This window comes from Bombina bombina, chromosome 4 (genome assembly GCF_027579735.1).
Source record: "Bombina bombina isolate aBomBom1 chromosome 4, aBomBom1.pri, whole genome shotgun sequence".
NCBI lineage: Eukaryota > Metazoa > Chordata > Amphibia > Anura > Bombinatoridae > Bombina > Bombina bombina.
The window spans coordinates 10,627,975-10,647,898 of NC_069502.1; the positions used below are offsets into that span (position 1 = coordinate 10,627,975).

At 47.1% G+C, this 19,924-nt stretch overlaps 1 protein-coding gene across 1 annotated transcript in view; it reads left to right on the top strand.

Annotated features, from left to right (window-relative positions):
• The window catches only part of IFT172 (intraflagellar transport 172), a gene marked incomplete in the record, with an annotated part of 949,422 nt that overhangs the window by 192,419 nt on the left and 737,079 nt on the right, over nucleotides 1-19,924 (top strand). Inside the window, 5 exon segments of the mRNA XM_053710932.1 lie at nucleotides 2,315-2,422; nucleotides 9,805-9,889; nucleotides 9,966-10,058; nucleotides 18,256-18,333; nucleotides 18,411-18,659. Coding sequence (XP_053566907.1) covers nucleotides 2,315-2,422; nucleotides 9,805-9,889; nucleotides 9,966-10,058; nucleotides 18,256-18,333; nucleotides 18,411-18,659 — 613 coding nt within the window.

Here is a 19,924-nt window from a genome sequence, read left to right on the forward strand (position 1 = left end):
CTCCACCAACAAGGTATGAATAGATATATTTCTCAATGTTTATTCACATATAAATAAAAACATTATTAAATAAAACCATTAAAAAAAGTCTATTAAGCATCAAACCTCAAGACTTAAAGTTCAAATTCAATTTGTATAATAGAACTTATGAGGTTAAAAATCACCTAAGCAGATATCGATTAATTGATCCAAAATGAGTATATCAATACGAATAGTGAGTAATCCTCTCGTGTTCCGGAGGAGTTAACAACTATACCATATTACATATGAATCGGACACTAATGTGATAACCCAATGGTGGGAATAGAAATGTGCAAGAAAAATAAAAAATGTTAATTAGTGGGTGAAAAATAGAATGCAAAACAAAAATTGCAATCCTCTGTGCAAAAAGAAAAAATTAGATAATCCGCAAACCTTTGTAAAATTAAGTGAAAAAATGAACACAAGGGGTGTGTGAAGATCAAATACCGGTATGATCAATGAGAGTAAAAAATAAGCAATTGCTATAGACAGTGTAGTGTTGTAAATAATTACCACATGTGTGGAACTAACCACAGTGACTTGGATAATAAACCCTTATTTCTAGGGTACTGATTACAATAAATCTCTACTAAGAAATATATCTAAACATCCAAATAATAATGAACAATACAATTAAACAAATAATTCAACAATGTCCCCAAAATGAGTCCCAAAAAAGTCCAAAATTCTGATTCAATTAAAACAATCCTATATTGGTGATGATCCGGTGTCCTGGTTTAGATGAAAACGATATCCTAAGGGATAAACAAGAGAATACACTCAACAAAAAAGGCCTATGGGATAAGATCTATTGATAGTAGGCTTACCCAAATTGCAGTGGTCCTGATAGTATATGAGACTTGCTGTGTATTTTGATCACAAACATTGTTTATTTCAACTGCAGGCCTGGGCTATAAAGGAATCTTGTCTTCAATATTGGCCGAAACGCGTAGACGATCCAGAAAGGATTTGTAAGGCTCATATACTATCAGGACCACGGCAATTTGGGTAAGCCTACTACCAATAGATCTTATCCCATAGGCCTTTTTTGTTGAGTGCATTCTCTTGTTTATCCTTTAGGATATCGTTTTCATCTAAACCAGGACACTGGATCATCACCAATATAGGATTGTTTTCATTGAATCAGGATTTTTTACTTTTTTGGGACTCATTTTGGGGACATTGTTGAATTATTTGTTTAATTGTATTGTTCATTATTATTTGGATGTTTAGATATATTTGTTAGTAGAGATTTATTGTAATCAGTACCCTAGAAATAAGGGTTTATTATCCAAGTCACTGTGGTTAGTTCCACACATGTGGTAATTATTTACAACACTACACTGTCTATAGCAATTGCTTATTTTTTACTCTCATTGATCATACCGGTATTTGATCTTCACACACCCCTTGTGTTCATTTTTTCACTTAATTTTACAAAGGTTTGCGGATTATCTAATTTTTTTCTTTTTGCACAGAGGATTGCAATTTTTGTTTTGCATTCTATTTTTCACCCACTAATTAACATTTTTTATTTTTCTTGCACATTTCTATTCCCACCATTGGGTTATCACATTAGTGTCCGATTCATATGTAATATGGTATAGTTGTTAACTCCTCCGGAACACGAGAGGATTACTCACTATTCGTATTGATATACTCATTTTGGATCAATTAATCGATATCTGCTTAGGTGATTTTTAACCTCATAAGTTCTATTATACAAATTGAATTTGAACTTTAAGTCTTCAGGTTTGATGCTTAATAGACTTTTTTTAATGGTTTTATGTAATAATGTTTTTATTTATATGTGAATAAACATTGAGAAATCTATCTTTTCATGCCTTGTTGGTGGAGAAATATTTAAATACACCTTTAGGATACTAGTGGTGTTGTTGGTATATTAACCAGTTGTTTACCTTAGCCTGGGGCGCTCCTATACAAACAATTTACATTAGAGTGGTATTTAACAGCTTTGCTGTGATGCTCTTTGCCACATCTTGCTGACTGATGACGTTGTGGACTCACCATATCTGGAAATAAATACATTTTTTGTTTTTCATGTATTTTGAGGTTTATTTCAGACCTTGTTCTGTTGCAGAGAGATTTATAAATCACACTGTTGTCATAACATGAGGTACTGCTCTGTAAAGTGAGCAGAATATGTATAACAGTTACTTTGTTTAAGAAATAGACTAAGCCAAGAAGTAAATGTGGTTATAAAACTACAGAAAGGGAGACCAAAATGACTCATTCTATTGCAGTAAGGTCTTTTTTTTTTTTCTTCACACAGAGCCGCTGCCTTCCTGGATAATTTGGAAATGTCAGCAGAAACAGAGGCCATGTGGAGAACACTCAGCAGACTGGTACTGGATGCCAAACAGCTTCATATAGCAGAGAGGTGCAGACCTAACATAAATTCTCTCTGTATGGTGGGAGTGGAGATATGCCCCAGGAGTAACTAGTAGGGCATCTATAGGAGAAGCTGGTGAAGGCTAGGGAGCAGGAGGAGGGAATAGCAAAGCCTAGGCATGCACTTGAGGGAACGAAGGCTGGGCATTAAGCAGGTGAGGGTACTGGAGAAGCGCAGTAGTATGGGAGATGACTAGGCAAATCAGGGCCGGCGGAGGGTACTAGTGAAGGCTAGGCAGGCAGTGATGCAAGGTGCGAGAGAAGGCTAGACAGGTAGTGGTATGAGGTACAAGAGTAGGCTAGGCAAGTAGGGGTGCAAGGGATGTGAGGCTAGGCAAATGCTGGTGTAAAGGACCAGAGAATGCTAGGCAGGCAGTGGTGTGGGGGACAAGAGAAGGCTAGGCAAGCTGTGGCCAGATGAGGGGTTGGGAGTAGGGTAGGCAGGCTGTAGCCAGATTGGAGAAGGCTAAATTGTAGCCAGATGAGGGGATGGGAGAAGGCTAGGCAGGTAGTGGTGCAAGGGATGAGAAAAGGCTAGACAAGCAGTGGTGTGAGGGACAGGAGAAGGCTAGGCAAGCAGATGTTGTTCCTAGGGACCAGGAAAGGCTATTTTTAATCAGTGGTGCGAGCGACGATAGAAGGCTAGGCAAACTGTGGCTGGGGGAGGGGATGGGAGAAGGCTAGACAGGCAGTGGTGCAAGGGACAGGAAAAGGCTAGGCAAGCTGTGGCTGGATTAAGGGTCTGGTAAAAGCTAACCAAGAAGTGATGCGAGGGAAGAGAGAAGGCTAGACAGGCAGTGGTGCAAGGGACAGGAGAAGGCTAGGCAAGCTGTGGCTAGATGAAGGGTGTGATGAAAGTTAAACAAGAAGTGGTGCGAGGTAAGAGAGAAGGCTAGGCAGGTAGTGTTGTAGAAGCTGTGGCCGGATGAGTGGAGGGGAGAAGGCTAGGCAAACTGTGGTTCGAGGGCCAGGAGAAGGTTAGGCAGGCAGTGGTGCAAGGGACAGTAGGAGGCTGAACAGGAAGTGGTGCGAGGGAAGAGAGAAGGCTAGGCAGGAAGTGTTGTGAGAGAAGGCTACGCAGGAAGTGATGTGAAGGAAGAGAGAAGGCTAGGCAGGAAGTGATGTGAGTGAAGAGAGAAGACTAGGCGGCTAGGTAGGAAATGAGAAGGAATAGAAGGCTAGGCAGGAAGTAAGGGAAGAGAGAAGGCTATGCAGGAAGTGATGTGAGAGAAGGCTAGGCAGGAAGATGTGTGAGGTAAGAGAGAAGGCTAGGCAGGAAATGGTGAGAGGGCTAGGCAGGAAGTGATGTGAGGAAAGAGAAGGCTAGGCAGGAAGTGATGTGAGGGACGAGAGAAGGCTAGGCAGGAAGTGATGTGAGGAAAGAGAAGGCTAGGCAGGAAGTGATGTGAGGGAAGAGAGAAGGCTAGGCAGGGAATGGTGCGACTGCAGAGAAGGCTAGGCAGGAAATGATGTGAGGGAAGAGTGAAGGCTAGGCAGGAAGTGATGTGAGGAAAGAGAAGGCTAGGCAGGAAATAGTGCGAAGGCAGAGAAGGCTAGGCAGGAAGTGTTGTGAGGGAAGAGAGAAGGCTAGGAAGGAAGTGATGTGAGGAAAGAGAGAAGGCTAGGCAGGAAGTGATGTGAGGAAATAGAAGGCTAGGCAGGAAGTGATGTGAGGGAAGAGAGAAGGCTAGGCAGGAAATGATGTGAGGGAAGAGTGAAGGCTAGGCAGGAAGTGATGTGAGGAAAGAGAAGGCTAGGCAGGAAGTGTTGTGAGGGAAGAGAGAAGGCTAGGCAGGAATTGATGTGAGGAAAGAGAGAAGGCTAGGAAGGAAGTGATGTGAGGAAAGAGAGAAGGCTAGGCAGGAAGTGATGTGAGGGAAGAGAGAAGGCTAGGCAGGAAATGGTGTGACTGCAGAGAAGGCTAGGCAGGAAATGATGTGAGGAAAGAGAGAAGGCTAGGCAGGAAATGATGTGAGGAAAGAGAAGGCTAGGCAGGAAATAGTGCGAAGGCAGAGAAGGCTAGGCAGGAAATAGTGCGAGGAAAGAGAGAAGGCTAGGAAGGAAGTGATGTGAGGAAAGAGAGAAGGCTAGGCAGGAAGTGATGTGAGGAAAGAGAAGGCTAGGCAGGAAGTGATGTGAGGGAAGAGAGAAGGCTAGGCAGGAAATGGTGTGACTGCAGAGAAGGCTCGGCAGGAAATGATGTGAGGGAAGAGAGAAGGCTAGGCAGGAAGTGATGTGAGGAAAGAGAAGGCTAGGCAGGAAATAGTGTGAAGGCAGAGAAGGCTAGGCAGGAAGTGTTGTGAGGGAAGAGAGAAGGCTAGGCAGGAAGTGTCCTGAGAGAAGGCTAGGCAGGAAGTGATGTGAGGAAAGAGAAGGCTAGGCAGGAAATAGTGCGAAGGCAGAGAAGGCTAGGCAGGAAGTGTTGTGAGGGAAGAGAGAAGGCTAGGCAGGAAGTGTTGTGAGAGAAGGCTAGGCAGGAAGTGTTGTGAGAGAAGGCTAGGAAGGAAGTGTTGTGAGAGAAGGCTAGGAAGGAAGTGTTGTGAGAGAAGGCTAGGAAGGAAGTGTTGTGAGAGAAGGCTAGGAAGGAAGTGTTGTGAGAGAAGGCTAGGCAGGAAGTGTTGTGAGGGAAGAGAGAAGGCTAGGCAGGAAGTGCTGTGAGGAAAGAGAGAAGGCTAGGCCGGAAATAGTGCGAAGGCAGAGAAGGCTAGGCAGGAAGTGTTGTGAGGGAAGAGAGAAGGCTAGGCAGGAAGTGTCCTGAGAGAAGGCTAGGCAGGAAGTGTTGTGAGAGAAGGCTAGGAAGGAAGTGTTGTGAGAGAAGGCTAGGAAGGAAGTGTTGTGAGAGAAGGCTAGGCAGGAAGTGTTGTGAGAGAAGGCTAGGCAGGAAGTGGTGAGAAGGCAGAGAATGCTAGGCAGGAAGCGGTGTGAGAGAAAGGAGAGGGCTAGGCAAGAAGCGGTACGAGGGAAGGGAGAGGGCTAGGCAGGAAGTGGTGCGAAGTAAGAGAGAAGGCTAGGCAGGAAGTGGTGCGAAGTAAGAGAGAAGGCTAGGCAGGGAATGGTGAGAATGCAGAGAACGCTAGGCAGGAAGCGGTGTGAGGGAAAGGAGAGGGCTAGGCAAGAAGCGGTACGAGGGAAGGGAGAGGGCTAGACAGGAAGTGGTGTGAAGGACAGGAGAGGGCTAAGCAGGAAGTTGTGCGAGGGAAGGGAGAGAGCTAGTCAGGAAGTGGTGCTAGGGAAGGGAGAGAGCTAGTCGGGAAGTGGTGCAAGGGAAGGTAGAGAGCTAGTCAGGAAGTGGTGCGAGTGAAGGGAGAGGGCTAAACAGGAAGTGGTGCGAGGTATGGGAGAGGGCTATGCAGGAAGTAGTGTGAAGGACAGGAGAGGGCTAGGCAGGAAGTGGTACGAGGGAAGGTAGGGGGCTAAGCAGGAAGTGGTGCGAGGGACGGGAGAGGGTTAGGCAGGAAGTGGTGCGAGGGACGTGAGAGGGTTAGGCAGGAAGGGGTGCGAGGGACGGGAGAGGGTTAGGCAGGAAGTGGTGCAAGGGACGGGAGAGGGTTAGGCAGGAAGTGGTGCGAGGGACGGGAGAGGGTTAGGCAGGAAGTGGTGTGAGGGGCGGAAGAGGGCTTAGCAGGAAGTGGTGCGAGGGACGGGAGAGGGCTAGGCAGGAAGTGGTGCGAGGGGCGGGAGAGGGCTAAGCAGGAAGTGGTGCAAGGGGCGGGAGAGGGCTAAGCAGGAAGTGGTGCGAGGGACGGGAGAGGGCTAAGCAGGAAGTGGTGCGAGGGACGGGAGAGGGCTAAGCAGGAAGTTGTGCGAAGTAAGAGAGAAGGCTAGGCAGGAAGTGGTGCGAAGTAAGAGAGAAGGCTAGGCAGGGAATGGTGAGAAGGCAGGAAGCGGTGTGAGGGAAAGGAGAGGGCTAGGCAAGAAGCGGTACAAGGGAAGGGAGAGGGCTAGACAGGAAGCGGTGCAAGGGAAAATAGGGGGCTAAGCAGGAAGTGGTGCGAGGGAAGGGAGAGAGCTAGTCAGGAAGTGGTGCGAGGGAAGGGAGAGAGCTAGTCAGGAAGTGGTGCGAGTGAAGGGAGAGGGCTAGACAGGAAGTGGTGCGAGGTACGGGAGAGGGCTAAGCAGGAAGTAGTGTGAAGGACAGGAGAGGGCTAGGCAGGAAGTGGTATGAGGGAAGGTAGGGGGCTAAGCAGGAAGTGGTGCGAGGGACGGGAGAGGGTTAGGCAGGAAGTGGTGCGAGGGACGGGAGAGGGTTAGGCAGGAAGTGGTGCGAGGGACGGGAGAGGGTTAGGCAGGAAGGGGTGCGAGGGACGGGAGAGGGTTAGGCAGGAAGGGGTGCGAGGGACGGGAGAGGGTTAGGCAGGAAGTTGTGCGAGGGACGGGAGAGGGCTTAGCAGGAAGTGGTGCGAGGGTCCGGGAGAGGGCTAAGCAGAAAGTGGTGCGAGGGGCGGGAGAGGGCTAAGCAGGAAGTGGTGCGAGGGGCGGGAGAGGGCTAAGCAGGAAGTGGTGCGAGGGACGGGAGAGGGCTAAGCAGGAAGTGGTGCGAGGGACGGGAGAGGGCTAAGCAGGAAGTGGTGCGAGGGGCGGGAGGTGGCTAAGCAAGTTGTGGCCAGGCGAGAAGACCTGAAATGCAGGGAGCCGGGGATACTGATAAAGGTTTGTCAGGCTAGGCAGGAAATAGTGCGAAGGCAGAGAAGGCTAGGCAGGAAGTGTTGTGAGGGAGGACAGAAGGCTAGGCAGGAAGTGTCCTGAGAGAAGGCTAGGCAGGAAGTGTTGTGAGAGAAGGCTAGGAAGGAAGTATTGTGAGAGAAGGCTAGGAAGGAAGTGTTGTGAGGGAAGAGAGAAGGCTAGGCAGGAAGTGATGTGAGGAAAGAGAGAAGGCTAGGCAGGAAATAGTGCAAAGGCAGAGAAGGCTAGGCAGGAAGTGTTGTGAGGGAGGACAGAAGGCTAGGCAGGAAGTGTCCTGAGAGAAGGCTAGGCAGGAAGTGTTGTGAGAGAAGGCTAGGAAGGAAGTATTGTGAGAGAAGGCTAGGAAGGAAGTGTTGTGAGGGAAGAGAGAATGCTAGGCAGGAAGTGATGTGAGGGAAGAGAGAAGGCTAGGCAGGAAGTGATGTGAGGAAAGAGAGAAGGCTAGGCAGGAAATAGTGCGAAGGCAGAGAAGGCTAGGCAGGAAGTGTTGTGAGAGAAGGCTAGGCAGGAAGTGTTGTGAGAGAAGGCTAGGCAGGAAGTGTTGTGAGAGAAGGCTAAGCAGGAAGTGTTGTGAGAGAAGGCTAGGCAAGAAGTGGTGAGAAGGCAGAGAACGCTAGGCAGGAAGCGGTTTGAGGGAAAGGAGAGGGCTAGGCAAGAAGCGGTACGAGGGAAGGGAGAGGGCTAGGCAGGAAGTGGTGCGAAGTAAGAGAGAAGGCTAGGCAGGAAGTGGTGCGAAGTAAGAGAGAAGGCTAAGCAGGGAATGGTGAGAAGGCAGAGAACGCTAGGCAGGAAGCGGTGTGAGGGAAAGGAGAGGGCTAGGCAAGAAGCGGTACGAGGGAAGGGAGAGGGCTAGACAGGAAGTGGTGTGAAGGACAGGAGAGGGCTAGGCAGGAAGTGATGCGAGGGAAAATAGGGGGCTAAGCAGGAAGTGGTGCGAGGGGCGGGAGGGGGCTAAGCAGGAAGTGGTATGAGGGAAGGTAGGGGGCTAAGCAGGAAGTGGTGCGAGGGACGGGAGAGGGTTAGGCAGGAAGTGGTGCGAGGGACGGGAGAGGGTTAGGCAGGAAGTGGTGCGAGGGACGGGAGAGGGTTAGGCAGGAAGGGGTGCGAGGGACGGGAGAGGGTTAGGCAGGAAGGGGTGCGAGGGACGGGAGAGGGTTAGGCAGGAAGTTGTGCGAGGGACGGGAGAGGGCTTAGCAGGAAGTGGTGCGAGGGTCCGGGAGAGGGCTAAGCAGAAAGTGGTGCGAGGGGCGGGAGAGGGCTAAGCAGGAAGTGGTGCGAGGGGCGGGAGAGGGCTAAGCAGGAAGTGGTGCGAGGGACGGGAGAGGGCTAAGCAGGAAGTGGTGCGAGGGACGGGAGAGGGCTAAGCAGGAAGTGGTGCGAGGGGCGGGAGGTGGCTAAGCAAGTTGTGGCCAGGCGAGAAGACCTGAAATGCAGGGAGCCGGGGATACTGATAAAGGTTTGTCAGGCTAGGCAGGAAATAGTGCGAAGGCAGAGAAGGCTAGGCAGGAAGTGTTGTGAGGGAGGACAGAAGGCTAGGCAGGAAGTGTCCTGAGAGAAGGCTAGGCAGGAAGTGTTGTGAGAGAAGGCTAGGAAGGAAGTATTGTGAGAGAAGGCTAGGAAGGAAGTGTTGTGAGGGAAGAGAGAAGGCTAGGCAGGAAGTGATGTGAGGAAAGAGAGAAGGCTAGGCAGGAAATAGTGCAAAGGCAGAGAAGGCTAGGCAGGAAGTGTTGTGAGGGAGGACAGAAGGCTAGGCAGGAAGTGTCCTGAGAGAAGGCTAGGCAGGAAGTGTTGTGAGAGAAGGCTAGGAAGGAAGTATTGTGAGAGAAGGCTAGGAAGGAAGTGTTGTGAGGGAAGAGAGAATGCTAGGCAGGAAGTGATGTGAGGGAAGAGAGAAGGCTAGGCAGGAAGTGATGTGAGGAAAGAGAGAAGGCTAGGCAGGAAATAGTGCGAAGGCAGAGAAGGCTAGGCAGGAAGTGTTGTGAGAGAAGGCTAGGCAGGAAGTGTTGTGAGAGAAGGCTAGGCAGGAAGTGTTGTGAGAGAAGGCTAAGCAGGAAGTGTTGTGAGAGAAGGCTAGGCAAGAAGTGGTGAGAAGGCAGAGAACGCTAGGCAGGAAGCGGTTTGAGGGAAAGGAGAGGGCTAGGCAAGAAGCGGTACGAGGGAAGGGAGAGGGCTAGGCAGGAAGTGGTGCGAAGTAAGAGAGAAGGCTAGGCAGGAAGTGGTGCGAAGTAAGAGAGAAGGCTAAGCAGGGAATGGTGAGAAGGCAGAGAACGCTAGGCAGGAAGCGGTGTGAGGGAAAGGAGAGGGCTAGGCAAGAAGCGGTACGAGGGAAGGGAGAGGGCTAGACAGGAAGTGGTGTGAAGGACAGGAGAGGGCTAGGCAGGAAGTGATGCGAGGGAAAATAGGGGGCTAAGCAGGAAGTGGTGCGAGGGGCGGGAGGGGGCTAAGCAGGAAGTGGTGCGAGGGGCGGGAGAGGGCTAAGCAGGAAGTGGTGCGAGGGGCGGGAGAGGGCTAAGCAGGAAGTGGTGCGAGGGACGGGAGAGGGCTAAGCAGAAAGTGGTGCGAGGGGCGGGAGGTGGCTAAGCAAGTTGTGGCCAGGCGAGAAGACCTGAAATGCAGGCAGCCGGGGATACTGATAATGGTTTGTCTATTGGTTCTTATTATAACATGATGCCCTGCTCACTTTACCAGGTGTTTCTTTGCCCTTGGCGATGTGGCGAAAGGCAAGTACCTGCATGAGATAAATGAGATAGCAGATCAGGCAGCTAAAGATCAGGTTCGTATAATAACAGTGTGGACGAGGCTGGCTTTGCTGGCGCAGATGATTTACAGAGCATCTACTGCTTTTATAGGGAGGAGATGGGACCGGGTATTACAAGGTGCAGGCACGACTGGCTTTGCTGAATAAAAACTACAAACTTGCAGAGAGGATCTACCTGGATCAGGTGAGCTTATAGCAGAAAAGGAGTAAGCTGCACCATTTTGCCAAAACCAGGAGCCACGGTTACGTCCAACGCACATGTAAACAAATAGGACTAGTGTGACCCATTATAATGTGACGTGTGTAAATGTTTAGGGCTGATGTGACCTACAGTCATGTGACGTGTGTAAATGTTTAGGGACGATTTGACCTACAGTCATGTGACGTGTGTAAACGTATAGGACTGATGTGACCCATAATCATGTGACGTGTGTAAACGTATAGGACCGATGTGACCCATAATCATGTGACGTGTGTAAACGTATAGGACCGATGTGACCCATAATCATGTGACGTATGTAAATGTTTAGGTCTGATGTGACCCACAGTCATGTGATGTGTGTAAACGTATAGGACTGATGTGACCCATTATCATGTGACGTATGTAAATGTTTAGGGCCGCTTTGACCTACAGTCATGTGACATGTGTAAACGTATAGAGCTCATGTGACCTACAGTCATGTGACGTGTGTAAACGTATAGGGCTGATGTGACCTACAGTCATGTGACGTGTGTAAACTTATAGGATCGATGTGACCCATAATCATGTGACATGTGTAAACGTATAGGACCGATGTGACCCATAATCATGTGACGTGTGTAAACGTATAGGACCGATGTGACCCATAATCATGTGACGTATGTAAATGTTTAGGTCTGATGTGACCCACAGTCATGTGATGTGTGTAAACGTATAGGACTGATGTGACCCATTATCATGTGACGTATGTAAATGTTTAGGGCCGCTTTGACCTACAGTCATGTGACATGTGTAAACGTATAGAGCTCATGTGACCTACAGTCATGTGACGTGTGTAAACGTATAGGGCTGATGTGACCTACAGTCATGTGACGTGTGTAAACTTATAGGATCGATGTGACCCATAATCATGTGACATGTGTAAACGTATAGGACCGATGTGACGTGTGTAACCGTATAGGACCGATGTGACCCATAATGATGTGACGTGTGTAAACGTATAGGACCGATGTGACCCATAATCATGTGACATATGTAAATGTTTAGGTCTGATGTGACCTACAGTCATGTGATGTGTGTAAACGTATAGGACTGATGTGACCCATTATCATGTGACGTATGTAAATGTTTAGGGCCGATTTGACCTACAGTCATGTGACGTGTGTAAACGTATAGGGCTGATGTGACCTACAGTCATGTGACGTGTGTAAACGTATAGGACCGATGTGACCCATAATCATGTGACATATGTAAATGTTTAGGTCTGGTGTGACCTACAGTCATGTGATGTGTGTAAACGTATAGGACTGATGTGACCCATTATCATGTGACGTATGTAAATGTTTAGGGCCGATTTGACCTACAGTCATGTGACGTGTGTAAACGTATAGGACCGATGTGACCCATAATCATGTGACATGTGTAAACGTATAGGACCGATGTGACCCATAATGATGTGACGTGTGTAAACGTATAGGACCGATGTGACCCATAATCATGTGACGTATGTAAATGTTTAGGTCTGATGTGACCTACAGTCATGTGATGTGTGTAAACGTATAGGACTGATGTGACCCATTATCATGTGACGTATGTAAATGTTTAGGGCCGATTTGACCTACAGTCATGTGACGTGTGTAAACGTATAGGGCTGATGTGACCTACAGTCATGTGACGTGTGTAAACGTATAGGACTGATGTGACCCATTATCATGTGACGTATGTAAATGTTTAGGGCCGATTTGACCTACAGTCATGTGACGTGTGTAAACGTATAGGACCGATGTGACCCATAATCATGTGTCATGTGTAAACGTATAGGACCGATGTGACGTGTGTAACCGTATAGGACCGATGTGACCCATAATGATGTGACGTGTGTAAACGTATAGGACCGATGTGACCCATAATCATGTGACGTATGTAAATGTTTAGGTCTGATGTGACCTACAGTCATGTGATGTGTGTAAACGTATAGGACTGATGTGACCCATTATCATGTAACGTATGTAAATGTTTAGGGCCGATTTGACCTACAGTCATGTGACGTGTGTAAACGTATAGGGCTCATGTGACCTACAGTCATGTGACGTGTGTAAACGTATAGGGCTGATGTGACCTACAGTCATGTGACGTGTGTAAACGTATAGGACCGATGTGACCCATAATCATGTGACGTGTAAACGTATAGGACCGATGTGATGTGTGTAACCGTATAGGACCGATGTGACCCATAATGATGTGACGTGTGTAAACGTATAGACCCATAATGATGTGACGTGTGTAAACGTATAGAACTGATGTGACCCAGAATCATGTGACGTGTGTAAACGTATAGGACCGATGTGACCCACAGTCATGTGACGTGTGTAAACGTATAGGACAGATGTGACCCACAGTCATGTGACGTGTAAACGTATAGGACCGATGTGACCCATAATCTTGTGACATGTAAATGTATTGGACCGATGTGACCCACAGTCATGTGACATGTGTAAACATATAGGGCCAATGTGACCCATAATCATGTGACATATGTAAATGTATAAGAACAATGTGACCTAGAGTCATGTGACATGTGTAAACATATAGGGCCGATGTGACCTGCAGTCCGTGATAATGTAACAATTAGTGGGTTTAAAAAAAAAAAAAAAAAAAACTCTCCCTTCTTTTTCTATACTATATCTCTTTTCCAGACCACACGTCCCTTAGCTCCCTGCATGGAAGGGACAGAGCTTTGTCTTACACCTTTTTGTTACCTGTGGGGGCAAAAGAACAAACTTACTTAGTTGTAAAATATGTCTTTCTTTTTTATGACACGATGAGTCCATGGATCTTCTTAATTACTAATGGGATATTCACCTCCTGGTCAGCAGGAGGCGACAAAGAGCACCACAGCAAAGCTGTTAAATAGCTCCTCCCCTCCCTCCCACTCCAGTCATTCTCTTTGCCTACGTTAGTGATAGGAAGAGGTAAAGTGAGGTGTTAGTATAGATTCTTCAATCAAGAGTTTATTATTTTTAAAGTACAAGGTTGTGCTGCTTTGTTCTAGGGTATAGCCGTAGTCCATATCAGTCTCTTCAGTAGAGCAGTGGTGGCTTTAGAGCAATGGGAACTTGTGGGACATACTTCTCACTGCGCCTCCCATACATTGATGCTGCCCTAATCCTATTAGCTTAAGTAAGATGGCTCTGGCTTTATTCTTTTCCACAGGACTATGTGAGGGAGAGGACCTCTCAATCCTGCTGAGCTGCCCTGCTGTCGGGCAGATTTTAAAGGTAAGTGCTGACTTTTTATTCTGGGTCTGAAGGAATCTCAGATGAAGTGAAGCACTTTATTTAATTGGGATATAACTCCTATACATAGAAGGGAGTGAATTCAAAGGGACAGCATGTTATTAGCAGGCACTGGGGCTGAGGAGTTTGGTGGCTTATTTCTGGGGGCCTTTTATTGGGCTGAGGGTGAAGGAGACTCTTTGGTCACATATATTTTGGCTAAGCTGCAGTATACAATGTGGTAGCTAAATTTGCCCCCAGATATGTTTATGGTTCAGTTAGCTCCCGGTGGCGTAATTGTTGAAACAAGAATAATGGTGACCGGGAGCTTGATGTTGTAACGCCCACGATGTACGGCGCTACGGGTGGCGCTAATTTGGAATTTGGGCTGCGCACTCTACTCTCTAACTCCGTTTTCGGAAACTGAAGGACTACTTGGCACAGTAAATAGTGTTTGCAAAGACAGCGATACAGCTACGTTGCAGATCATATTGCACTCAGTTATGAGAGCATATGATAGAGTCCCTGCTGAACGCAATTCTTTATGTTCCATATAAGTGGGACCGGATTTTAAGTAAGGGAGAAACTAGTTGTAATTTGGTTGTTTAACATCCATCAGCCTCCCCTTTGCAGCGACTGGATAAAAAGAAACAGTAACGTTTTCTATGAGCCTGCACAAGCTAAAAGAGGACAATAAATCTAGAGGAATTATTTCAATCATTTATGGTGATTGATTTAGTAGTTTCTATTCTGATTGTTTCTTCCCTATTACCTGAAAGAGGAAGATACTTCGGGAGTATCAGAGAGAATTCTCAGACTCAGATGGAGTAATATCTTTATCTGATCCTGAGATTGTTTTCTTTCAGTTTTTTAGCTTGAACACCTCCATTTGTTACTTTAGGAGGTTTTAGCTACCCTGGACGACTCTGTCACTACCGGCGTAGTCTATCCTAGTGCGTCCAGTATGTTATAGGGAATGGGAGAGACCTCATCCCCTATATTTAAAAAGATGTTTCCAAAAGCTGACTCGGCTAAGGAGGCGGGGCAAACATTCCCTAGGGTGGAAGGAGTAGTTTCCAGCTTAGAAAAGATAACTACTATACCCTTAGAGGATAGTTGTGTTTTCAAAGGTCCTATGGACAAAAACTAGAAAAGGGGATGTACACCAGGGCTTACAATGGCAACCAGCTGTATACTTTGCTACCGTCACTAGTGCAACAGCATATTGGTTTGATGCGTTGTCTGATGCTACTAGGCTAGAAACTCCCCTGGATGAAATCCAGGATAGGATAAAAGCTTTCAAATTGGCTAATTCCTTTATTTTGAATTCTTCCCTTCAAGTTATCAAACTGGGAGCATAGATTTCAGGTTTCTCTGTTCCAGCTCACAGAGCCTTATGGTTAGAGCCTTGTTCTACGGATGTATGCTCTAAGTCTAAGCTTTTAGCGATTCCTTACAAGGGGAAGACCTTGTTGGGACCTGGCTTAACGGAAATAATCTCTTTTGAAACTTCAAAAATTTCAACAACAACAAAAAATTTTTTTCCAAAAAGCCTGCTGTTGAATCAAAGACAGCATGAAGGGCATGCACCCGATCCGGGACCGGATCTTGTAGGGGGCAGACTTTACTTCTTCGCTCAGGCTTGGGTTCGAGATGTTCAGGATCCCTGGGCAATAGAAATAGTGTCCCAGGGATACAAATTAGAGTTCAAAAGTTTTCCTCCCGGAGGCAGGTTTCTGCTTTCAAGATTATCTACAAAAAAGAGGCGTTCTTACACTGTGTAGGAGACCTCTCAGACCTAGGAGTGTTTGTTCCAGTTCCAATACAGGAACAGGGTCTGTTTTTTTTTTTATCCCAATCTGTTTGTGGTTCCCAAAAAAAGGAGGGAACCTTCAGACCAATTTTAGATCCCAAGAGTCTAAACAAATTTCTTTTCTTAGTGTACCGTCCTTCAAGATGGAAACTTTTCGTTCCATTCTTCCCTTGATCCAAGAGTGTCAATTTATGACAACAGATTTAAAGGACGCGTACCTTCATGTGCCCATTCACAAGATTCATCTCAAGTTTCTAAGGTTTGCCTTGCTGGACAAACACTTCCAGTTTGTGGCTCTTCCTTTCGGTCTTGCCACAGCTTCCAGAGTTTTCACAAAGGTTCTGGGATTGCTGTTGCCGGTGCTTCGGTTATGGGGCATTGCAGTGGCGCCCTATCTGGACGACATCCTAGTCCAGGCGCCATCCTTACAGCAAGCAAGATTTCACACGGACATGGTGTTATCCTTCCTGCGATCTCACGGGTGGAATGTAAATTTGGAAAAGAGTTCCTTAGTCCCTAGCACAAGGGTAACTTTCTTGGGAACCATAATAGATTCCATATCAATGAAGATTTTTCTGACAGAAGTCAGGAAATCAAAGATTATCGATACTTGTCTAGTCCTTCAGTCCACTTGTCGGCCATCAGTGGCTCAGTGCATGGAGGTAATCGGGCTGATGGTGACGGCAAACATCATCCCGTTTGCTCGGTTCCACCTCAGACCTCTGCAGTTAAGCATGCTCAGGCAATGGAACGGAGATTATACTGATTTGTCTCCTCAAATACTACTGGAGCAGAAGACGAGGGATTCTCTTCAATGGTGTTTGTCTCTGGATCATCTCTCCCAGATAACAACCTGCTTTCGCAGACCATCTTGGGTGATTGTGACAACAGACGCCAGCCTTCTAGTGTGGGGAGCAGTCTGGGGCTCCCTAAGGGCTCATGGGGTTTGGACTCAGCCAGAGTCTGTTCTTCCTATAAACATTCTGGAGCTGAGAGCGATCTAAATGCTCTTCTGGCCTGGCCCCAGTTAGTCGCGGTCTGGTTTATCCGGTTCCAGTCGGACAACAAAACTTCTGTGGCTTACATCAATCATCGGGGAGGAACGAGGAGTAGCTTAGCGATGACCGACGTAACCAAAATAATCTAGTGGGCGGAAGCTCATGCTTGCTCTCTCTCGGCATTCCTCATCCCAGAGGTGGACAATTGGAGGCGGATTTCTTGAGCAGGCAGACCTTTTATCCGGGGGAGTGGGAACTCCATCCGGAAGTGTTCTCCAACCTGATTCTCAAGTGGGGTCAGCCGGAATTGGCTCTCATGGCATCCCGACAGAATGCCAAGCTCCCGAGATACGGGTCGAGGTCCAGGGACCCCCAGGCGGAACTGATAGATGTCTGGCGGTCCCTTGGACCTTCGGTCTAGCATACCTATTTCCTCCGTTTGCTATTCGGGTAATTGCTCAAATCAAACAGGAGACAGCTTCGGTGATCCTCATAGCAACGGCCTGGCCTCGCAGGATTTGGTATGCAGATCTGGTGGAGATGGCATCTCTGCCACCTTGAACTTCCATTGAGGAAGGACCTTCTGATTCAGGGGCCCTTTCTTCACCCAAATCTAGTTTCTCTGAAGCTGACTGCTTGGAGATTGAATGCTTCATTTTATCCAAGCGGGGGTTTTCTGATTCGGTCATAGAGACCATGATTTAGGCTCGTAAGCCTGTAACTAGAAGAATTTACCATAAGATTTTGGCGTAAATATCTCTATTGGTGCGACTCCAAGGGCTACTCATGGAGTAGAGTTAGGATTCCTAGAAATTTGTCCTTTCTCCAAGATGGATTGGAGAAAGGGTTTATCGACAAGTTCCCTAAAGGGTCAAATCTCTGCCTTATCTATTTTGTTACACAAACGTCTGGCAGATGTCCCAGATCTACAATAATTGTCTCAGGCCTTGGTCAGGATCAGGCCTGTGTTCAAACCAGTTACTCCTCCATGGAGTCTGAATTTAGTTCTCAGAGTTCTGCAAGGGGCTCTGTTTGAGCCTATGCATTCCTTAGATATTAAGTTGTTATCTTGGAAAGTTTTATTTCTTCTGCTCGTAGTGTCAGAGCTCTTGGCATTGCAGTATGAGTCTCCTCACCTTATTTTCCATTCAGATAAGGTAGTTTTTCGTACTAAATTAGGATTTCTTCCTAAGGTTGTTTCTGATCGAAACATTAATCAGGAGATTGTTCTTCCTCCTTTGTGTCCTAATCCTTCTTCTCAGAAAGAACGTCTTCTGCACAATTTGGACGTGGTCCGTGCTTTAAAGTTTTACCTGCAGGCGACTAAGGACTTTCGTCAGTCTTCTTTTTTGTTTGTACTTTTCTCAGGAAAACGTAACGGACAGAAAGCTATGGCTACTTCTTTCTTCTTGGCTGAAGAGTATCATACGTTTTGCATATGAGACTGCTGGACAGCAGCCTCCTGAGAGAGTTACGGCTCATTCCACGAGGGCTCTTGCTTCCTCATGGGCATTCAAAAATGAAGCTTCTGTGGAACAGATTTGCAAGGCTGCAACTTGGTCCTCTCTTCACACTTTTTCAAAGTTCTATAAATTTAACACTTTTGCCTCAGCTGAGGCCGCTTTTGGGAGAAAGGTTCTTCAAGCAGTGGTGGCTTCCGTTTAGGTTCCCTGTCTTGTCCCTCCTGTATCATTTGTGTACTCTAGCTTGGGTATTGAATCCCATTAGTAATTAAGATGATCCGTGGACTCATCGTGTCATAAAAAACGAAAAGAAAATTTATGCTTACCTGATAAATGTATTTCTTTTTTGACACGATGAGTCCACAGCCCGCCCTGTTCTTGTAAAACAGGTTGTTGGTTATTATAAACTTCAGACACCTCTGCACCTTGGTTTTTCCTTTCTATCCTTAATTTCGGTCGAATGACTGGAGTGGGAGGGAGGGGAGGAGCTATTTAACAGCTTTGCTGTGGTGCTCTTTGCCGTCTCCTGCTGACCAGGAGGTGAATATCCCATTAGTAATTAAGATGATCCGTGGACTCATTGTTTCAAAAAAGAAATACATTTATCAGGTAAGCATAAATTTTCTTTTGCAGAACGAGCTGGAGGAAGCCATAGAAATGTACCAGAAGATGCAGATGTGGGATGAGTGCATTGCAGTAGCAGAGGCAAAGGTACTAAACTGATATATTATCATCGTGAGCTCTGGCCTAGTCACCGCTGTTACAAACCATATGCTTATCTCACTCAGGGTTACCCTGACCTGGAGAGTCTGAAGCACCAGTATCTGCAGCACTTGACTGAGAGCAAACAGGATGAACGTGCCGGCGAGGTGCTGGAACATCAGGGTAACGTTGTCTCTGCTGTCAACATGTATCTGAAAGCTGGGCTACCAACCAAGGCTGCACGCCTGTGTCTGGGCAACTCGCTGCTGCTATCCGAATCCCAGATCATTGAGAGGGTGACCAACACGCTTATAAAGGGAGATTTTCATGAGAGGGTGAGACATTTTACCGTGCCATGGAAAGTGCTGCGTGTCTCTGATCCTAGTTGTTCTGCATGCCTGAACCTCAAAATTCTAGGTTGGCTCTGTGCCTGATCCCTGAAACTCTAGGTTTATAGTGTGTGTGAACCTCTAACCCTAGGTGGGCTCCATGTCTGAACCCCGAAACTCTAGGTGTGTTGTGTCTGAACCCTAGGTGTGCTCCGTCCCTGAACCACAAAACTGCAGGTGTGTTTGAATTCTGTACTTAGTTGTACGACGTACCTGAAACTCTAGGCGTGCTGCATGGCTGAACCCTAAACCATAGGTGTGCTGCATATCTGAACCCCAACCCTAGGTGTGCTGTGTATGAACCCCCAACCCTAGGTGTGCTGTGTATGAACCCCCAACCCTAGGTGTTCTGCGTGCCATAACCCACTAACCCTAGGTGTGCTCCGTGCCATAACCCCGAACCTTAGGCGTACTGCATGTCTGAACCCCGAACCCTAGGTGTGCTCTGTGTTTGAACCCTAGTTGTGCTGCATACCTGAAACCTAGGTGTGCTGTGTATCAACCTCAAACCCTAGGTGTGATGTGTATGAACCCCAAACCCTAGGTGTGCTGTGTATGAACCCCAAACCCTAGGTGTTCCGCGTGCCTGAACCTCAAACCCTAGGTGTGCTCCGTGCTTAACAACTAACCCTAGGTGTGCTCCGTGCCATAACCCTGAACCCTAGGTGTGCTGCATGTCTGAACCCCAAAACTCTAGGTGTGTTGTGTCTGAACCCCGAACCCTAGGTGTGCTGCATACCTGAAACTAGGTGTGCTGTGTTACAGGAACTTCCCAGACACAAAGATATAAGTAAATACAGTTATTATATTCCTTCCTTGAATGGCAAACAGGTTAAAGTAAATATTATTATGAAATTCAGCAGACGTTGAGATATCTAGAGATGGCAAAGTGATGTCTGATAGAAAGCTACTTTCTACATGCTTTTATACCTTCTTTTCTTTCTAATGGCAGGGAGAGTCCACAAATTATTATTACTTTTGGGAAATAAAACACCTGACCACCATGGTAGAGGCAAAGACACCCCATTCAAAGCATCATGTATCCCTCCCACTTCCCCTAGTCCCACAATCATTCTTTTCCTTGTCTACTGAAAGGAGGTAGGCAGAGAACGTGCTCTGAAGAAATTTGAGTCCTTTAATGGGTAGTTTCCCTGCAGGACTGAGGTTCTTAGAGTAACAATGTAATCCTCTTAGTAAGAGTTGTGGTGAAT